Genomic DNA, 22,811 nt, shown 5'->3' on the forward strand with positions numbered 1-22,811 from the left:
CATAACTGAATTGTAACTACTTAAGTAAAGCTAATTCTGGGAAGGTAACTTTGTCATTGTTAGTATTTCCTGTTCTCCTACTATTCACCAGCAACCGCAACATTTAAAAGAGAACATAATAGCTCTCCCTAAGAATAAACTGGTGGAAAAACAAGTGCTTTCAATGAAAACGTTGGAAAGCATGAGACAACTTCACCTGCTATAGCCAGTGAATCATTATTGTCTTTTAAACAGCAGAAAGAGTTGCTGTTGATCAAGTTGAAGCACATTTAAACAGAAAATCTAATGTATGTTTTCAGGATTTTGATTTGTTTGTTTTTTTATAACCTTTTTATTATTTTGTATTTCCAATTTCCAACTAACAGAGTTGCTCTTAAGATATATTGATCTTTTTGCGTATTATTTTTGTTAAGTTGACAGTAAAGCTAAATCAGAGTGCCCTCTTCAAAAGCTGTGTTTACACTGACAGACTTGCTGGTTGGTCCAAAAAAAAAAAAAATAGGTATAATAAACTTTGTGAAGAATAAATGTAGCTCATGTGCTACAAAAAGAAAGAAAAACAAACAAACAGAAAAAAACAAAGAACAAAAAACCCCCCAAGTATAAGATCACAATTATGTCACACATAAAGCAAGGTCAGAAAGGTTGCAACAGGAATGCCTGGATGATGAACAGAAACCAAAACTATGATCATGTGCATGTTTTAATAAACAAAACCATCTAATGCAAATCTTCCAAAAAGGTATGGAAAGTTTCCATTTGCCAAATACATGTTTGTTTCAGAATCCTTATCACACACTGAGTAATTAGGTTCATATCTTAAAATCTCTTACAGGTATTATTGGTATATAAGTATCTTATAGGTATACATGTTTGAGTCTGTATGTTTTCTTCCTTTCACATAGCAAAATTGGTATGTCCCGGATCTGGCCCACACAATGTGCTTACACATGGCCCACATACCGCAAAGAATGACGGCCCTTTGGTGGCCCAGATTTGGCCCACACTGGTGGTCCTGTACTGGGCCACGTGTGGACTACCTCTGGCAAACCTGATCTGGGCCACCAAAGGGCCGTCATACTTCGTGGTATGTGGGCCATGTGTAAGTTGTGTGCAGCCCAGAACAGTTTCAGCTCTGGCCCCAGATGTCAGCCCTAATGTGTACCTTAATCAAACCATGTAATAACAAAATGTGCCAGACAGTGAATGGACTGACTTATATTTACCACTTTTCTAATTTCCCGGCTTACTTAAAGCACTCTATACATAATGCACCCAATTGCACACTTTCTCTAAATTGAGTGCTTCCTAATTACATTCATACTCTTGACATGCAAACTGGAGGAGCCAGGGATCGAACCACTGACCTTGCAATCAGTAGGTGACCTCAGAAAACTGTCAAACCTGCATTTGAAACGTTGGCTACCATAGCAGTATAGTATTGCAACATGGGATTTGGGTCTTCTAACTAAAATAGGAAAATAGGAACATAAATAGTGCCATCATTGCCAGACCTGGACCACACCTGGTTGACATACACTGTGCCATGACACTGGTCAGTCAGAAGTGCCAGCTTGATGCCAGATCCAGGCTAGACATGTTTTCTATGAGCATGGGCCACATAACCCAAACCAAAATCGAGCCAGATATTGGCTGTATCCCAATTCAGGGTCTGCAGCCTTAAAGTACGCAGCCTCAACGGTCCTCAAGGGCCGCGTACTCAAAGACCGTTAAGGCCGGAAGTGTGAGGCTTGTGAAATGGGACGGTCTAGCCTCCGTCGTGCTGCCCAGGTTGCCTAGCAACCATGATAGCTGGAAACGTGTGGTTGACAGAAAAGAGAACACATTTTGTTCGTTTGTTTGTTCCTACATGAGCTTTGTGTGATTTAATAAGTATCTGTGGCTGAGACCACAGGACTGTGAAACATGATTGTTGGGCTTCATAGCTGTACTGAACAAAGATTAGCTAGTAAATAACAATTAGTTAATGTTGTTCATGAGACTAAAGTCAGTGTAAATATGATATGGCCAATATTATAGTTATTATACTAATCATTAGTTATTACAGCAGTGAGTTTGAACTCTCAAATCAAATCACTTCTATTGTCACATCACATGTGCAGGTACACTGGTACAGCACATATGAGTGAACTCTGTGTCAAATACGGAGCTTCAGTAAAGATTCAAGTTGCAGCTATTCATATGTCCTATCACCTTAAATCTTCACTCAAAGACACTCAAGTATCTTTGACAGTGTATATATAGATGTATTATATATAAGAGACAAATGTTGTTCCTTCAGTATGTTGGCATTATTACGTTTGGCTCAATGCTTACATATATATGTGTAAAAAGCAAATGTATGAGCTGTGATAACTGTGAGAATGAAGAGTAGACTGATGTATTAAATATTCCTTTATTGGGTGAGAAAATCAGACCATGTCATAACTGTTTTAAGTCATACAGAATAGATATCAGAGCCTTAAACAGGCTGACTTCTGCTAAATGGGTCAAACTGGACAGAAAGTATACAAACACATAACATCCTTATAGAATATGATGTAACACTATAGATCAACTTACCTCAGAATATATAAAGCATATAAACAATTACAGCAAAATGATGCAACAAACACAGCAGTACTACTAATCCAAAATACTCAAAGCTTCACAGAACTGAAACAAACATTTATTTTTAGGTCCATTCTGCTGCAGATACATACTTTAGGTTTCTGAATATTAAACTTGTTGCTGCCTTTCATAGTGTGTAACTTGAAGGCCCTGAGTACTTTCTCCCACACTGAAAACACTGGAATGATAAAATTATTTGAACATTACCTAATAAGACTGATTCAGGACAGACAATTAGTTATTTTAAACTTTTCTAGCAGTCCTTCACAAACAGGGAACAGTCTGTTTATTCTCTCCATCTGTCAGCTGCTGCTGGCTCTTCCTCCTCCTCTTCCTCACACACTGCTGAGTTTGTCCTGGTGGATCATCAGGGGTGCAAAGCCTCACAGATGATGTGCAGCAGTGGGTCCCTCAGTCTGTCCTCACTCTGGACACTTGCAGTTGTCACACATGGAAATCAAATGTGTGATAAGCTGCAGGATTCAAACACAAGTGTAACTTATAAATACATGTTCATACTTTTATTCCACAATCAGAGAGAAAGAAACAGAGAGAGAGTGCAGGACAGACAGACGGGTGGCAGTCTCAGGTGTACACACTGCTACAAAACAGCACAAAAGAAGGAGGATTTAGTGTTTGTGTTATTACGAGTGCTAAACAAGAAGAGTTCCCAGATGGTACAGTGGACACATGTGTGACTCCTGTGATTAAAGAATCTTTCTTTCAGCTTAACGAGTGAACCGTCAGCTCGTTCAAATACACGTTAAAGTCCGTTTGGCTCGACACCACCGAACAGAGGCAGCAATATAACAGAGCTAACATTAACAGTGCAGTGGATCCTGCTTGTGCCGTGATATTCAGGACTGCAAACCGAGCAGCATCACTGACTTTCAGCTTGTTGTGTTTGTGGATATATGACTGACTTTAATTATCCACAAAATCATCACATTCTCTGTAAAATTAAGGTCGACTATTGTATTATTATATTTTAAAGGCTTTAAAAGCAAGTAAAAGCTGAACGTACAAACATCGCTAATGGCAAATAACTTTGCCGACATGTGGCCAACAGTAATGTTTTCATGTTCCTCATTATTAAACATTTGCACATAAATAAGTGACATAATATTCAGTACTTACTTTTCACAGTTTACTCTTCGGCCGCTCCGCTTCTGCCGTCTGCGGCAGAATTATCCACACCGACTGCCGCGCTATGAATTGTGGGATATATGGGACCACGAAGTCTACACTGCCACAGCCTTAAAATTCAGGGAAATGAAGGACGCATTTGAGGGCCGCATTTCGAGCAGCCTTTGAATTGGGACAGCCTTCGGCGCACCACTGTGACATAATTGGCCTTGAAATGCAGCCTTTAAGGCTGCAGACCCTGAATTGGGATACAGCCATTGTCACGGCTGCCGAGGCGAGCTGTGTGGTGTTGGAGGGAGAAAGGACCCAAAACGCAGGTAGTAGATGATAATGCCTGTGATGTTTATTTGCACAGTGGCGTAGTGGCAAAACAGGCAAAGAGGGATAACAAAACTAAAGAAACCTAAACTGGGAAAACTAAATAACCAACCTGAGATGACAGGGTGAGCGGCAGAGCGCCGCAGACAAGGAACAGGACACCGTGGAACACAGACGAACCAGCAACAAGCAGAAGAACACACAGGGCTTAATTACACACAGCAGTAATCAGGGGATGAGAGACAGGAGGGCAACACACCTGGGAGAAATCAGAGCCGACGGGACAGGGGAAACGTAAATAGAACACACTCACATGAGACGGGGACCTTCAGAATAAAACAGGAAACTCAGACACAGAGAACCAGACAAGGCACTGAACTAAACAGACAGATTCACAAACAGACAGTGTGACACCAAAGACAGACAGAACACAGAAGTGGGACCAGGTGAGGCACAGAACAAAACCTAACAAATGGCAAATCATAACAGAATACATACTGAGAATAAACAAAAGCATAAAGAAACACAAAACACTGAGTCAGTAGACTCAGGACCATAACAGATACAGTGGGGCAAAAAAGTATTTAGTCAGCCACCGATTGTGCAAGTTCCCCCACCTAAAATGATGACAGAGGTCAGTAATTTGCACCAGAGGTACACTTCAACTGTGAGAGACAGAATGTGAAAAAAAAATCCATGAATCCACATGGTAGGATTTGTAAAGAATTTATTCGTAAATCAGGGTGGCAAATAAGTATTTGGTCAATAACAAAAATACAACTCAATACTTTGTAACATAACCTTTGTTGGCAATAACAGAGGTCAAACGTTTACTATAGGTCTTTACCAGGTTTGCACACACAGTAGCTGGTATTTTGGCCCATTCCTCCATGCAGATCTTCTCGAGAGCAGTGATGTTTTGGGGCTGTCGCCGAGCAACACGGACTTTCAACTCCCGCCACAGATTTTCTATGGGGTTGAGGTCTGGAGACTGGCTAGGCCACTCCAGGACTTTCAAATGCTTCTTACGGAGCCACTCCTTTGTTGCCCGGGCGGTGTGTTTTGGATCATTGTCATGTTGGAAGACCCAGCCTCGTTTCATCTTCAAAGTTCTCACTGATGGAAGGAGGTTTTGGCCCAAAATCTCACAATACATGGCCCCATTCATTCTGTCCTTAACACGGATCAGTCGTCCTGTCCCCTTGGCAGAAAAACAGCCCCATAGCATGATGTTTCCACCCCCATGCTTCACAGTAGGTATGGTGTTCTTGGGATGCAACTCAGTATTCTTCGTCCTCCAAACACGACGAGTTGAGTTTATACCAAAAAGTTCTACTTTGGTTTCGTCTGACCACATGACATTCTCCCAATCCTCTGCTGTATCATCCATGTGCTCTCTGGCAAACTTCAGACGGGCCTGGACATGCACTGGCTTCAGCAGCGGAACACGTCTGGCACTGCGGGATTTGATTCCCTGCCGTTGTAGTGTGTTACTGATGGTGACCTTTGTTACTTTGGTCCCAGCTCTCTGCAGGTCATTCACCAGGTCCCCCCGTGTGGTTCTGGGATCTTTGCTCACCGTTCTCATGATCATTTTGACCCCACCGGATGAGATCTTGCGTGGAGCCCCAGATCGTGGGAGATTATCAGTGGTCTTGTATGTCTTCCATTTTCTGATGATTGCTCCCACAGTTGATTTTTTCACACCAAGCTGCTTGCCTATTGTAGATTCACTCTTCCCAGTCTGGTGCAGGTCTACAATACTTTTCCTGGTGTCCTTCAAAAGCTCTTTGGTCTTGGCCATGGCAGAGTTTGGAGTCTGACTGTTTGAGGCTGTGGACAGGTGTCTTTTATACAGATGATGAGTTCAAACAGGTGCCATTCATACAGGTAACGAGTGGGGGACAGAAAAGCGTCTTACAGAAGACCTTACAGGTCTGTGAGAGCCAGAGATTTTCCTTGTTTGAGGTGACCAAATACTTATTTTCCACCCTAATTTATGAATAAATTTTTTACAAATCCTACCATGTGAATTCATGGATTCTTTTTTCACATTCTGTCTCTCACAGCTGAAGTGTACCTCTGGTGCAAATTACTGACCTCTGTCATCATTTTAAGTGGGGGAACTTGCACAATCGGTGGCTGACTAAATACTTTTTTGCCCCACTGTATGCCATGCCATCGCATAAACAGTGGCATCATTGCCAGACATGCCCCACACCTGGTTGACATACACTGTGCCATGACACTGGTCAGTCAGAAGTGCCAGCTTGATGCCAGATTTGGGCCAGACCTGTTTTCTATGGGCCTGGGCCACATATCCACACCACAATCTAGCCCAGGGGTGGGCAATCTCAGTCCACGAGATGTCTCTGCAGGTTTTAGATCCCACCTTGGGTCAACACACCTGAATCACATGATTAGTTCATGCATGTATGTGTGTTGCATAAAATTTTCACTATGTAATAAATGTCCCCTACAACCACTAAGAGGTCGCATGTACACATAAACATTGCAGTACCAGACTGTGGTCAGACAGTGACTCAGTTTGCTTTTGGATAACCAGGTTTCATATTTGCATAAGGAAATATGCAAATGTTGTGACATGCAAATATAAAGTACAAATGATTTGGGAACATGATGTCCTCCATCCCCTCTTTCCAACCACATTTATGCAAATGTTCTCTGCCACCACTGCACACACCCCAAATATTTTCACTGTGATCCTCTTTTCTTTGATTTTTTGCTCCCTGTTAGAATTTCTGGATGCAGTTAAAATGATATTGTGTGATGAAATTGTGCAAAAAGAAACTGACTTATCATAGTGTCTGAAGGAAAGATTTAAAAAACATTTGACATAACACATAATCACCACAGATAAATAGTAATTTTTGGTTCACCGAAGCAAACGTTTTTTCTATCCATTCATTAAAAGTGTCAATACTTGAACTGGGTGTCCGATATATACAACTTATTATAACATTTCTCTTTTTTTCATTCATAATCTCAATAGTCAAACATTCCAAAATTCCATCAATAGCCATAGACATAGTTGTTACAACATTATATTTTATAGAGTTATGAACATATATAGCAACCCCGCCGCCCGCCTTATTTAATCTATTCATGTATTTTAAATCATATCCATTCAAACAAAAATCTATTCCTTTATCGACATTGAACCAAGTTTCAGTGATGGCTATAACACTAAAGGGGCGAGAAAATTGTTGCAAATAGTCCTTAATGAAATCAAAATTAGAGTACATACTTCTGCTGTTAAAGTGAATTAATGAGAGCTTCCCGTCTAGGTTAATTTCTTTTTCATATTGTTCCTGAGTGAAATAATTACAATTTTTAACAAAAGAAGAGAGAAAGTTACTTTCAGAATCTATTTCTGGATCTATTATACTATGCTCCTTATATTCACAATCTAGATCAATTACTTTCTGTTGAAGAACTAATTTCAACGTGTCCATGTCATTTCCTGGTGTAATTGATACATTGGTGTCAGTTATACTTGTCCAGATCCTCCATGTTCCTCACTATCAGTACTTTTGCCTCTTCTGGTGTCCCGTTTAGCTTAATGAAAATCTTACAGTTTGTTACCCATGTATGTTGTATTTTACCGTTCTTCTTCAGTTGCCTTGCCTTCCTCGCGATGTCTGCGTTTTTTCGTGTCAGATGCTCATTAATGAAAACGTCCGTGCCTTTCAGTTTGCGTCCTTGTTTCAGCAGTGCGACCTTGTTCTTCCGATTGACAAATCTCATAATGATGGCCGGCAGTCTGTCACTCCTCCTGGGCAGTGAGTGACATGCTTCTATGTGCTCCAGGTCCATCTCTATCCCCTTGCTTTGGAGGAAGGACGCCACCTGTTGCTCTACCGAGCGGGTCTCCTCGTCGCTGGGCTCCCCGACGTTCCCGGCCACCGCGCGCGCGTACGAGCGCGGCTTGATTTTAATACCGCTGATGACCACGTCGTTCGTACGGGTGTACTGCTCCAGCTCATCCACCCGCCGCTCGAGATCCATGATCCGTCTGTCCTTCTTGGCATTTTGGAGGCGTAGCTGTTTTACCTCCTCCAGAAGCCCCAGAAGCAGCTCCTGCTGTGCCCTGACGGCGGCCACGTCTCCGCACAGCGCTCCGAGGGAGGTTTTAATGTCCTCAACCTCCTCTGGTGTTGGGCCTTTCTTGGGTGGCATACTGAAGCGAGAGCACGAGGCGGCCACCACGAGGGACCCGGAAGCGGAATTTCTGATGATGGCGCCTGGCTAGGCCTGCTGGCTGATGGTGGAGCCTGGCTGTGGCCTACTGGCTGATGGTGGAGCCTGGCTGTGGCCTGCTGGCTGATGGTGGAGCCTGGCTGTGGCCTGCTGAGCCTGGCTGTGGCCTGCTGGCTGATGGTGGAGCCTGGCTGGGTCTGCTGGCTGTGGCCTGCTGGCTGATGGTGGAGCCTGGCTGTGGCCTGCTGGCTGATGGTGGAGCCTGGCTGGGTCTGCTGGCACCCTCCAAGGAAACAGGTGGCCTTCAGATTGAGAACGTCCTTTCTAGGCACCTCCAGTGGCATCCAGTCCTTAGATGGCACCGCTCGGTCCTTGCAGCAGATCGTTGAGTCGATTGTGAGGTAGTGTAAAGATGAATGAATCGGCCGGGTTATTGCACGCTGTCAACTGTAAAATGTGTCGATAGCTGACAAGTACGCCAACCACAGGGACAGCAGCAGCCAGAGGAGCGGCTGGATGTGTCATTTGATCTTGGATGTAGTAAGCGAGGTACGAAGAACGGACCCCGTAGCACAATATAATTTATTGTGTTCTGTATACGTCACTACAATGTGATTTTGGAAATATATATACAGACAACAGGCTCTTCCGCGGCAATCTCTTGTCGTCAATAAGCAACATTTAGGGAGCTCTATAGTATTCAATGAGAGGACCCTGCACGTCAATTCTCGACGCGAGGGGGGTACCCTGCACATCGATAAGTGAAGCAGAGGGAGCCTAACCATGCGTCACACATTTGACGAGTTGGGAGTAAGAACGTGTTGCAATTAAAGGAGTTGAACTGACTAACAAATCTCAGTCACCTAAACTAAGACGAAAGTTTAGACAACATGTGATTTTTCATTAAGATAACAATTGGTTGTGTTACAAGAACAAACTCTATTTCTTGACTTAACTTAAAAATTTAAGGCAGCCCTATTTTTAAGTTGAAACAACAAGTTATATTTTACAGTGTAGGAAGGCAGCAATCCAAATACAAAAAATTACTGTTGATATCCCAGAATAGGACAAGTTCAAATCATTTGCACACATAATGACTCGTTTGCACGCATGATAAATGGTGTTGGTGGTGCAAGACGTCATTGGTTTTGAGGAAAATTAGGCCACGTCTAGTCAAACTAGTGTGCAAATCACTTGTATGTACTCCAGGATATCTACAGCAGCTTTTTGCCTATCCAAATAAGAAACTTCTTTATTCTAAAAAAAACCAAACAAACAAAAAAAAACCTTGGTATGTGCCACTTGATTTAACTCTCTGGTATCTGCATTAATTTCAACACTTTCTGTAGCATTTCTAACTCTACACATCTAAATTCAAATCCCTTGGATGAGTGACAAAACGTTTCTCCCACTGAAAACGCTACATTCAGATGAACAGAATCCACCTTTTGGAATTTTCCTACCTGGATGACTCAGCATGCATCAAGACAACTCTGTTGTGACTTAATGTCACACTGAAGGGGTTTATTATTGTCATGTCCAGGAAATAAAGTGTTTCAATCACCTATATGGTCACAGGGGTATAAAACCAAGCGCCTAGACATTTAGACTTATCCTACAAACATTTATGAGACCAGATCACCTTTGTGATGAACTGACTTTGAGACCTATCCCCTCCATCACAGACACACACTGCAGTACCAGTCTCTGTGGCCAGACAGTGGCTCAGAGTTTTTGTTTAGGATAACCAGGTGTGGCATTAACCCGACCCGACGACGTTCAAAACACTCGTTAACACCTTTTATTGCACACTTTTTTCACACTGTTACCGTTCATCTTTCCAGCTGCCAGCCACACACCACCACCACCAATAATAATAATAATAATAATAATAATAATAATAATAATAATAATAATAATAGCAGAGAGAGCACAGACTTTAAGCCGGCGAGGCGTAATTGACGATGCCACTGCAGGTGCATCCATCACCCCTGCAGCAGCACCGCAGACCACGCCCTGTTATACCAGGTTTCATATTTGCATGGGCAAACAGCTGCTTTGATTCCCTGAAATATGAAGTACAAATGATTTGGGAACATGATGTCCTCCATCTCCTTTTTCCAGCCACATTAAAGCCAATGTCCTGTTCCACCCACTGCACACACCCAAAGCAAACAACCTCATGCAAACAGAACACACCATATTTAGTCAGAAGAAAAATACTTAAAGCTTAAACCACTTGCTGAACACAGGCCATCTGATTGCCTGATATCATACCAATAATCTCAATCTAATATTCTCTATCAGTCAATATTTTCTTTGTAATCCTCCTTTTCTCTATTTTTTTGCTCCATGTTATCGTTTCTGTTGAGAGAATTCACCTTTTGGGACCTTCATTTAGAAACTCCATTTTGTGTTTACTTGTATTATTTTTTGTCTAATGTTGTTATTTGTTTGCTGTTCTGAAACACTGAAGGGTGACAAACACAAAAAAGTAAGAAATCGGGAAGGGGGAGCACTTTTTCACACCACGATATGTTGGTCCTGCAATGCAAATTTTTGGTGGCTTTAGGGTAAAAAAATCTTATGTAAAAAATAAAAAATTTGCTTGCACTTTGGATTTATTGAACAGTATACAATATCAAATACATGCATTCTTTTAGAATCAGTACACATAAGGAAGCAAGAAAACTAAATATTATAAAAGCTGCATCACAATGTGGAGGAGTAAAAATCCAGATGTGTGACTCCAACAGGAAGCAAAATAAACAATCTGACCACTAGTGAGCTTTATTAATTGATAAATTGTCAAGAGAGCTTCTATAAATCCTTGTCGAGGAGGAGATATTATTATAGCAGTATAATAATCAAAACATATGTGTGGCTCTAACAGTTTGTTATGCCAAAATAAAAAAATATAAAAATGAAAAGAACACTTATAATTAACATTTAAATGCTCTATGCCACAAGCCTAGTTTTTATAACCTAGTTCTTCAACAACTGTCTGTCACTATAAATTACGAGATGTAAATATCTTTATTTCACAAAGGAGGGTTCAGTGTATCCTAATCCTGTATACTGAAGGAGGTAAAAAAAGGAAGCACTGAAGTACCTTTCCTGAGCATTTTTAAAAATCAGTCAGCTTTTATAACGACATTACTGAAATAAGATTACAGGAAACATGAAAGTAAATGCTAAACATGAATGAACTGTTTCAGGAAGAAAATACAGGAAAGCATTATCAGGGGAGGAAACCCGAGATAATTAATCAAGACAAAAATCAAAGCAGGAATTCAACAATATGCACAGAAATGCTTAAAATGTTAAACACCTAAAATAACAACAATAAAACAACCCTGAACCTAACCCCAAACTGTAATATATTGACAAATAATTCCAAAGCCAGAAAGAGCAAAATGGCAGGGAGATGACTGAAGTAGCTGCTGATTTCCTACAACTTTACTTACACCTAGTCTTTTGGTTTCTTTGATAGAGTTCTGCTTTCTGCGTTCCTTAGTTGCTCTGTCTCCCCTGTCTGCTGTATCCCCTTGTCAAGTCTGCGTCTCTGTGTTATGTTTCCTGTTTTACTTTGAAGTCCGTGTCTCAGGTTAATGTATCAGGTTTTGCTTCCCCTGTCTCGTTAGCCCTGATTTGCCCCAGCTGTGTTTCCCTTCTGTCTCTAATCCCCTGATTGCTCCCTCTGTGTATTTAAGCCCTGTGTTTTCCTGTTTGCAATCTACTATGCTGTGTGTTCTGCTTGTTTATGCTTAGGTCATGTTTTCCAGTTTAGTTAGTTTTTTTTGTTCTTTTTTGCTATCCAGCAATAAAGTTGAGTTTAAGTTTGTCTCAGAGTGTCTGCACATTGGGTCCTTCTTGCCACCATTCCTGCCTGTACATCAGCCTTCACATAACATAATCAGCACAAAGAGTTCATGATCAAAGCCCTCAGAACAATTTGTGAGATTTCAATATTTACCCAGTATGGTTATTTTTTTAATCTTGACCACCATAAAGTTCATCATAATGTTTCTTCACCACCTCAAGATGTTCTGAAACATCTAAAAACAAAGCATTTGTATTTATTATACTTGTATTGTTACCATTTGTATTGAGAGGATTCCTAATGCTAACATAAATACTTTACTATATATTTTTGTTTACCTGGCAGTAAGCAGGCCTCAGTCTTGAGTGAGTGTTTAATGGATTTCTTCATGGTTTCCTCCAGTGTCGTCAGGACAGTTTCCTAATTTATCATCAAAAACTTTGTTACTTTTTACAGAGGCAACTATTGAATCCAAAAATAACTGGACAAGAGACAAACTTTTGGTTTGATATGTGCTTCAAGACTGATTGGGCATTTTTGTACATACGTAACAAACCTTCAAATCGTTCAACTGCTTCAGCATGACATTTTTTGTATCTTCAAACATGTACTTCTTTGACTCCACATGTCTCTCAATAGTGTCCCTCATCCTCTTCAGGGTGCCTTTTCCTGTAAATGCTGCTGCTTCTACAAGGACACAACAATTGTCATGCACAGTTGAATAGAAATACCTTAATTCATATCTTTCTTACCTTTATAGCATTCTTTCATGTTATTCTTGATTGTCTCTGTCAAACTGTTGTAGATGAATTTCTTTTGTGCGAGGATGGTTTTGTTGAGCTTTGTCTTCACTTTTTTTTCCTTAGAAACATGAAATATGGATTAACATTATTGAAAAGATGATTTTCTAATAACAGATAAGCTAACAAGTCAATGATTAGGGAAGTTCTTTTACCTCTGTCTTCAGAAATGTCAGTTGCAGTTCGACATTTTTGTACTTTTCAATCAATGAATCAGTGCTGAGTGAAAACTCATCAATGGCCCCATTGAAATTTCCACATTTTAGGTTGTTTCTGAATGTGGCAAAAATAATGGCAGTGTTAGCAAGCTTATAATACAGTGCGATTTGTATACATGTATTGTTGTACATATTGGTGCTCTTCAGAATTAGATTATTCTCACGGGAAGGTCTTTCTGAATTTTTCATCAATGCTTTCAGTCAAACAAGACGCTAATATCATGTTGAGGTCTTTTTGTTTCCCTCCTTTTGGTTTCTGGACGCCATCATTCCTAACTGCAAACTTTAGCGTCATGTGAAAAGCTCCGCCACTCGTTTTCTGAAACAAAACAATTTCTATTTCATTTTTCAAACACATGGTTACAAAGTGTAAGGTTTTGATCTAACTGTAATTAAAATACATACACTGGGGTATAAGAAGGACTTCAGGTTTTTTACACATAAATGTAGAGATTTTTCAACCCCCTCACTTAGGCGTTGTTCAAAAGCTTTTGTAATTTTTTCAATTGCTTTTCTAACATCATTAAGTTGGACGCTTAATTTTCCCTCAAGGAGGTCATACAGATCAACCTGAAATAAAAGAAAGATCATTACTTAAAGCAGTAAAACAAAACATTGTTCTTTACTCATTTTAGAGAATTAGGTTTTGGATAAGTTCAGTCAGATAAGTCTGTCATCATTCGTCTGCCTCTGTCTATTCTTTATATCAGTTCTATTTTCCCACACTATTGACCTCATTACTCTAGTCCAATCATTTTTTTGCCTTCTGCAGGCCAATCAGCTTCTGTTCTCTGTGCTTTTATCTGCTCTTCTGTCATTCTGCCTTTCAGACTTTCATTCATGCAACTCGCCTCCTGTCCATCTTCACCTCAACCTTAACTCAGAGCCCAATCCAAACTACCATCTTCACTACGCCAAGAAACTAGACTCTTGGGGTCCTGTCCTAACTCCCATCATTTCTGTGCCCTCATTGGTTGACTGGAGTCTAATTGGTAAATAAATATTTCATCAAATTCTGTTTCTCAATAAATACTATTCAGTTCTTCCAAATTATCTCTCCTTATTCAGTCCCTATTCTTTTTTTTATTGAAAGTTTTGTAATTATGACAGTCACCCACATGAAGAAAACAAAAACAGCAAAAAAACCCCACAAAAAAAACACAAAAAAATCCCCAGAAAAACAATCAACCAAACAAACATAATACGCACTGACAATAACATAATGGCACAGTGAAACCCACAGATCTGCCCGGTCTGGGGGAGCTCCCCTCCACCTCTTTACAGGTCCCATGTCGTCAGGTTTTTGCTATTGTCCACGCAGCACTTTACAGTCCATCCCTGATGATATTCGGAAGGGTATTTCCAATCTCTTTTATGAGCTACCTTATAAAAAACCGTGACCACGTCCTTAGCAGACCTTCCTTCTTCCAGTAGTTGTGTGAAAATACTTAGTTAAGCTCTTATATAACCCACCACCCCTCATCCCACATTACCTTCAACAAATCTCTCCCACTTCCTCCAGTTTTTATGAAATTGGTCCATTTTGAGGTAGTTAAAAAAAAAAAAAAGTAAGTTTTTCCATTCTATATATTTCCTCCATTATTCCTATCGAGTCTTTCTTTGTTGGGGGCTCTTTCTCCAGCCACCTCCTGGTAAGCGCTTTTTTGCCCGCTCCCAACAGGATGTTTATCAAATATTTGTCCTTTAAGGAGGCTGCTGATGGGATATCGCCCAAATACACAGTACAGAAATCCAAATTTAATTTGAGACCAGTCACCAAGTAAATTGATTCGACCACTTCACTCCAGTATGGTTGGATTATTGGGCATTTCCAAAATATATGAAAATGATCTGCCATGTTTTCCCCACAGTTTCTCCAGCAGTATTCAGTCACTATTAATAAATTATCACATAGATTTATGATGTCCAGCATCCCACATTTTCAGTGAATGTGAGGATACCTTACAATACATTAATACACATTAGTGGCTATGAACATTTTTATTTTATGACCTTTAAGAAGAATGAGGCTTTATTGCCTGATCTCACCACTTCTCTGCTTCTGGCTCCTTGAATCAAAGACAGAATCCCATGAGCTCCAGACACATAGTTTAATGTCTCTGAATGAGCGTCATTCAGATTTTTCAACATTTCCTTAAGTTTTGGTATTTCTGTAAAAAAAATTGAAAAGAAATATAAATCTGAGCAATAAATTTTCTGTCGCTGTATGTTCATTCATAAAGTGACTTAACCTACCATTGACATCTGGATTTACATTCTCCCCTTTGTGGAACTCTTTGGAGCTCACTGTGAAGACTTGGAAACTATCCTCACTGAAGTGATCCTGAGAACATTTTTGTTAGTCAGTTTTTACTTTTCAGGCAGTTTTAGAAGATATTTGTTTTAGATTTTGCTGTCAGATTAAAAATGTACCTTAATTAATTTCCGCTTTTTGAATTCATTCTTCACTGCATTCTTGACTTTGTTTCTTTTAGAAAGGAAATAAAAATTGGATGCAAAATTATTTTATTGTTACTGTAATGCAAAATTCAGATTATTCTCATTTAAGGTGTAAGCATTTATGTGCATAGTTGTGGCACCGTAATGGAAACTTCCACCGAACAGTCTAAAACTAGATGAACTTATTTCAGCCTCAGTAGTTGAAGAACACAACTCCCTTTGCAGGTGCTGATAATGCCAAGAGCACCCAACAACATACCCATTGTTCAGTTAGGTTTCATAGCGAGCTGCGTGATGTGTGGTATGATCAGTTTGTAACTTCCTGCATTTTCTTGAGAATACATAAAGGAGCAAGAGCTCCACTTCTGTTTCAGGGACTGCATAACGGAGCCTTGTTGTGTGTACTCTCTCATGCATATGATAATAAAGAGTGTTGATTGTAGCCAACTGTGTCTGCAGACTTTGTTAATTAAATAGTCACCACAGTATTTATCTAATTAGAAACTTATTAAAACAGATATACAGAAATTTTTAAATTTATAATTGTAAACATATTTTTAAGAATAATATTCATCATATATCATGATATTAGGAGTTATATCTGATAGAATGTAATATTAATAATGTCTAATAATGTTGTATTAGATAAAAAGAAGTAATTGTTGGGTCTGTGTTTCCACAAGCCCCGCTAGTTCTAGAGACTTATTCATCATGAAGAAAACAAGACAGTCAGCGATCGATCGATTTTCCTTGCAAGGGAGGCCTCGTCTGTGTCCACCACGAAAATGACCCCAAATCCGGCCTCCTCCCGCTGCCTTTTATTGAGAAACGGTTCACACAAAACACATCACAGCACAGCAACGCCCACATGGTTCCAAGACAAGGCATTGTATGTATATGTGTGAACTTCTGTATGTAAGTAAGAATATGTGTGTGTGTGTGTGTGTGTGTGTGTGTGTGTGTGTGTGTGTGTGTGTGTGTGTGAGAGAGAGAGACCTCCTGCTGGGCAGGAAGCTTACATCAAAAGAAACCCTCACAAGGATGTGTCTATAATAAAAGACTACAGCCCCCCACCCAGAACCTTGAAAATCTGGGGAGGGGGACAGTGGAATTCCTTTTGTAGAGATGACAAGGATAAAAATGGCAACATTCAACAATTCACTCTAACAGTAATATTAGCATACCTCTAAAATGATACATAATAGTTCTTAAATTAATTTGTCATTTTTCTGAAAGAGTGGCCTACTACAATGGGAGAATTTAGCTTCTGTTGTAATGGACATCCTCACTCTTAAAATAAAAAAAAAAAGTGAAGTATATTGTCACCGTGTGCATCTGTGCCAAACTTTTGGCATATTTGACTTACATATCATCTGGTTTTTCATTATCTGACTTAGTGCAGATGAAATGAATTTGCTGACACTCGCCACCATTTTCCAGCAGGCTACTGGCACCTTCCAGGATCTTCCAGGCTTTTTTTTCTGAGGCTGCCCGATTCACTTCAGTCACAATCCACACAGTTGAACAACTGGCAACAAACTAAAAAGGAAATAAAAGCATATAAATTATAAATAACTGATGCTTCGAAGAAAGATGACATGACTTCAGTGAATTACCTCTTTCCACATTTGATCTCTGCTTCTGTTAGAGTCACCATTTCCAGGAAGGTCCACGAGTGTGACGTGATGAAGAAAATCATTGTCTGGCACTTTGACAGTCACACACTTCACAAGCGGCCAGTACCACCTCTTTACTTCTGTCTCATTTGACTCACTTCTTGTATATTTCACCAATTCTTCAGACAACCCTTCAGCCTGCAAAATAATAACAGTATGAATACAAGACAATTTAATTTAACGGGCGATCGTGGCTCAAGAGTTGGGAGTTCGCCTTGTAATCGGAAGGTTGCCGGTTCGAGCCCCGGCTTGGACAGTCTCGGTCGTTGTGTCCCTGGGCAAGACACTTCACCCGTTGCCTACTGGTGGTGGTCAGAGGGCCCGGTGGCGCCAGTGTCCGGCAGCCTCGCCTCTGTCAGTGCGCCCCAGGGTGGCTGTGGCTACAATGTAGCTTGCCATCACCAGTGTGTGAATGTGTGTGTGAATGGGTGGATGACTGGATGTGTAAAGCGCTTTGGGGTCCTTAGGGACTAGTAAAGCGCTATATAAATACAGGCCATTTACCATAATGTATGTGCTCATAACAAAAAATGTAAAAACTGCATGAAAAGAAGACAGGAAATCAAACTAAGAAATAATATCGCAATACATGCTATCAACACATTTCTTGAAAAATGTATTGATAGCAATGTTGAATATTCTTACACACTAAAAAGAAAGAAAGAAAGAAAACTACACACAAAAAAAGACATATTCCCAACATTTATCTTAGCAATAGACTGCTGCAACATCTCCTTCACCGGCGCTTTGTCTCTGTCTACACTTTCCAAATAGGGAGGTATTAGATAGCATGGACATCATCTTCCTACTGAAAAGATGCAGCTTTATTGCAGCTAACTGCTGCTTTAGTGACTTCCTACTACTCTCTATATGATGTTCATAAGCCACACACTGATCTTCCTTGAATCTAATGTATGTTTTAAACTGCAAGTATTCCTATGTTCTAGAAGAAGAAGTGAATTTTATTTTGGTCTGTAGTACTGCACACTTACTGAGTCACTTTTCAAAATTTTTATTTCGGAATTTAGAAACTCTGGAATATCCACGAAATATCCTTTCTCCATGAGGCTGAGAGTGGATTTTTTCCCCCAACCTTCTCCATACAGCGCTGATAACTTTCCATTAGGGTCAAATAGATCATCATCATCATCATCATCGTCATCGTCATCGTCATCATCATCGTCGTCATGGTCGTGGTTGTCTTCAAAAACCTGTCTTAGTGATCGCACCTCATCTTCCCAATCCTTCAAAAAAAACCCAAAAAAACATCTTAATTTTAGTAAAGCAGTTTTTGCAGCTAGATTGTAACACATAAATTTTCTTTAAGAATCATCATATTCATATTTCATTCTACCTTTTTTGTAATGAACTCGATGTGTGCCTCATACTTTGATCCATTGGTAGCCTCCACCTTTATCATTACTGAGGTACATGCACTGACACTTCCAGAAGGCAACAGGCCCTCCTTATTTATGACGGCATTGATTAAAGCGCTCTTTCCAGCCCCAGTTTTACCAAAGACACCAACCAGGTGTCTCTTTTCTGTCTCCAAATCCTTGATTTTATCCCTGTTGAAAGAGTTTAAATATGGATTAACTCACCCATTCTTAGGAACATTAAACTTAAAATGTGGCAAAATCAGAAAGATTTCCAAAAGGTTGATTCTGTTCATCTGGACTTGGCGTTTTCAGTGGGAGAAACGTTTCATCACTAATCCAAGTGACTTCTTCAGTTTCAGCTGACTGCAGGTTTCCTCAGCCTTATAAACTAGCCCACTGAATGAACAATGGGCTGTGAGGTCACTTCCTTAATCATTAATATGCAAATTGTCATGACAACCACTGATCAACCAATGGGATCTACTTACCTGGATGATTGAGATTTCTTTTTGAAAATTTGTTTTAAAAAAAAACTATTACAATGTTTAGACTTGATATTTATAATTTCACGTCTCTGAAGACTACATGTGTGGAAAAACATGAAATATTAATCAGTATTCAAAAGCTACTGATCACCTCTGAAGTGTGAAATGATGGATTCTGGTACAATTCACCTTAACAATGGAATGAACTGAATCACAGCTCCATGTTGAGCTCTGACAGAGTTTAAATCTTTATACCAAATTACAGCAAAATGTTCCTCCAACTGTTTCTTTTTGCAAACACTTACTTTCTAGATTTTTTTTTTAATTTGCCTTCCTAACCTTTCTGAGACATGGTGACATCAAACACAAAATTACCCAATTACTTCTTAAAATGGTGCATTTTCTCAGCTTAGGAATTTGATATGTTTTTGTGTTCTGTTGTCAATAAAATATTAGAGTAAGAGATTTCATGAATATTGTTTTTATTTTCATTTTACAGACTGTCCTAACTTTTTTGGAACTGGTTGGAACAATGTCCAACAAAAAAAAGGAAACCTTTATTACTCACTTTAGGAAAAGTTTGAGCTTGTCACGGCCATGTAGTCCTTCACTGACATGTCTCATTATCTCTTTGACCTCAAACAGTATTTCTTTTTCTGTCAAAGTGAAACTAAAAACTAATTAGTAGGAAACAGGAAGCAGTGTAATGCAAAATGTGGCCCACTGATATTCAAAAACAGTAAAGAGTGTGGATTTTACAAGTTCATACTATAGCTATTATATTAAAAAAAAAATGCATATTAGTACTTTTCAAATACCTGACTGTGATCCTGCTGCACAGTTGTATTGTCGTTTAGGAGGTGGTTGCCATTGGCTGGACTCACCCTGAAAATGATCTGAGTTTCTCTTTCCTTATTGGATAAAAAAAAAATCTTTCAAGATTGAAAATTGTGATCACGGTGTATTTTAGATGCTGCAAAAATGATAAAAATAAATACATCAGATGTAATAATATGAGAATGAGACAAATATTTCTCACCTTTTTCACTTATGGATGGCAAATCCTGAGGATAAATGTAAATATTTGACTTTCGTATTTGAAATTAAATTACTACACATGTATGCATATCTGAACTTATACAGGAAGCCATCGCAACTGTACAGAAACAGTTTGTTCTTTAGCAAACTGCGATTAAAAAAATGGAAAACTTTCATATTCTTACCTGTTAATAAACATGATTACATGAGTCAACTTTCCAGCCTCATTCAGTGCCAGTGACACAGACCTTGAGAACAGTTGGTGACCACCCCATCAATGGCAACCACCAGCTGTCAGGGCAGGGGTAGGCAACTCCAGGCCTTGAGAGCCAGTGTCCTGCAGGTTTTAGTTGTACTTGATCCAACACAGCTAATTTAAATGACTAAATTACACCCTTAACATTTCTTTTAGTTCTCCAGAGGCCTGGTAATGAAGTAATCATTTGATTCAAATGTGGTGACCCAGGGTGATATCTAAAACCTGCAGGACACCGGCTCTCGAGGTCTGGCGCTCCCCACCCCTGTGTTAAGGTAAAATGTGTATTAGGTATCAGGTAACTACATCAGTTGTTTAGTAGTGATGTTCGATTCGTGAACGAATCGTTCAGTACTCGAGAATCACTTTACTGACTCGTGAATCATGATTCACAAGCCCAACTGACTCACTGACTCATCCCTGTTGCTGTTAGCAAACTAATTCCATTAGTAGAAATATATCTAGCTTATAATTAAAATTGTGGGGGGAAAAAAAACAACAGCCAGTTTCTTAACAAAAGCATTTCTGCTCTGAACTGGAAGAAAAAACCTTGAGTAGAAACCTCACATCAAGAAAATAGCTCCTTGGTTCACTGTAGCATCGCTCAGCTAACATGCTAACAGCACATTTGAGTTACTCACCCCCTCCCTTGCTGTGCTGAATCGTAGCATAAGCGAATCACTCAGGACTCACTAACCCCCTTCCTTGCTGTGCTGAATCGTAGAGTAAGCGAATTACTCCGGACTCACCCCCTCCCTCCTGGCTCACCAACATTAAGGTACATTAGCGCCCCCTGGTACACAGCTCAGTGGACCCTCATGCTTCATAAGACACACTCACCCCTCGCTCTCGGTTATCAGCTGTTGAAACTCAGAGCGTGTTACCTTGGAAGAGTCGCTCCTTCACTGAAGACGAAGTGATGAAAGAGAGGGGGAGGGCGAGCACAACCAAAACAAAGGCTTGGAAAGAGGGCACACCGGGCTGGAGCATACAGGCTTGACTTGGGACACATGGAAAATATTGGAAATGCGTATATTGCATTTTTGGTCTCCCAGAAGATGGCCCCGACCAGGTAGGAAGGTGCGAGAATGAGTTCGGGGTCTTCCTCCTCCTCTGTGGTGTTGAACTGCTGGGAGAGCGCATCCGGTTTCACGTTCCGTGATCCTGGTCTGTAGGTGAAAGAAAAGTCAAAACAGGTGAAAAACAAAGCCCACCAGGCCTGCCTGGAGTTGATACGTGTGAATGACCAAAAGTATTCCAAGTTTTTGTGGTCAGGCCATACAATGAATGGTTGTGCGGCCCTCTAGCCAGTGCCTCCATTCCTCCTATAAAAGTTTAATAGCCAACAGCTCCCAGTCCCCGATGTCATAATTATATTGTATCTATGAAGCGCCTTGAGGCGACTTTTGTTGTGATTTGGCGCTATATAAATAAAATTGAATTGAATTGAATTGAATAATTATACGTTGTGGGGGAGAATTGGCGAGAGAAAAAGGCACATAGGTGGAGCTTGTCATCCTTTTGTTGAGACAGGACCGCCCGCACCCCAGAGTTAGACGCATCCACATCCACAATAAACTGCTGTAGGATGGGAGCTGTAGAAAACCTCTCTTTCAGCTGAGTGAAGGCTTGCTGAGCCGCTCTGTCCCACTGACATGGAACTTTTGGTGAGGTTAGTCTGGTGAGTGGAAGTGTGATCTTACTAAACTCTCTGATAAAATGCCGGTAAAAAAAAAGCTGAAGCTGCTGGTGATCGGAGGGTTCGGGCCACTACACCACTGCATGTACCTTTACTGGATCAGGTTTCAGATTCCCTTGCTCAATCATGTGACCCAAAAAAGCCACAGAGTTCACATGGAATTCACATTTCTCCCCCTTCACAAAAAGCCTATTTTCCAAGAAGTGATGGAGGATTTGCCTCACGTGAACCTGATGTTCAGCAACTGCCTTTGAAAAAAAAAAATCCCATGCTACCACAGGGGAAGATGAAGAGCAGATGATGCCTGTCGTGAGTGATTCAGTTATGTATTTGTCCATTCCTTCACTCTCGGGCCGAGAGAGGCTTAATAAACAACTGGAGGGAAGTGGGGCTCCCGCCCAGCGGGATAGGTCTGGTGTTTCAGATTATTATTATTACTTTTTTGGGGGGCGAGGCAGGCGGAGTAGCATCTCACAGGCAGTTCAAATGGTGATCAGTCATCTGAATTAACAATAATAATAATAATAATGGATACTTTATTGATCCCCATGGGGAAATTACTTGTTTTTCTCTGCATTTGACCCATTCACTCAGTGAAGCAGTGGGCAGCCCACTAAGCAGGCGCCCGGGGAGCAGTGTGTAGGGACGGTACCTTGCTCAG

At 40.3% G+C, this 22,811-nt stretch overlaps 2 protein-coding genes across 2 annotated transcripts; both read right to left on the bottom strand.

Moving 5' to 3' along the window:
- Window positions 1–11,438: 11,438 nt before the first annotated feature.
- On the bottom strand, window positions 11,439–13,613 carry LOC146711364 (nuclear GTPase SLIP-GC-like). Its single transcript, XM_085454207.1, has 7 exons — window positions 13,563–13,613; window positions 13,322–13,476; window positions 13,095–13,212; window positions 12,892–13,000; window positions 12,696–12,826; window positions 12,478–12,559; window positions 11,439–12,374 (listed from the first exon to the last, which is right to left on the bottom strand). Exons 2-7 carry the CDS (start codon window positions 13,450–13,452, stop codon window positions 12,310–12,312), a joined length of 636 nt encoding a protein of 211 aa, XP_085310333.1. The 5' UTR covers window positions 13,453–13,476; window positions 13,563–13,613; the 3' UTR covers window positions 11,439–12,309.
- A 1,058-nt stretch (window positions 13,614–14,671) lies between these two features.
- Window positions 14,672–22,278, bottom strand: LOC146711365 (nuclear GTPase SLIP-GC-like). The gene is made up of 13 exons (XM_085452959.1): window positions 22,240–22,278; window positions 21,917–22,101; window positions 21,429–21,620; window positions 20,197–20,261; window positions 19,976–20,068; window positions 19,726–19,813; window positions 18,648–18,861; window positions 18,286–18,537; window positions 17,234–17,431; window positions 16,984–17,156; window positions 15,591–15,645; window positions 15,414–15,501; window positions 14,672–15,328 (listed from the first exon to the last, which is right to left on the bottom strand). The coding sequence occupies exons 1-13, from the start codon at window positions 22,276–22,278 to the stop codon at window positions 15,159–15,161; spliced, it is 1,812 nt and encodes a 603-aa protein (XP_085309085.1). The 3' UTR covers window positions 14,672–15,158.
- Window positions 22,279–22,811: the final 533 nt, after the last annotated feature.

This window comes from Copadichromis virginalis, linkage group LG4 (assembly GCF_057382275.1).
Source record: "Copadichromis virginalis isolate Kocher_CV1m ecotype Utaka linkage group LG4, C_Virginalis_male_GT1.1, whole genome shotgun sequence".
In the NCBI taxonomy this organism is placed as follows: Eukaryota; Metazoa; Chordata; class Actinopteri; order Cichliformes; family Cichlidae; genus Copadichromis; species Copadichromis virginalis.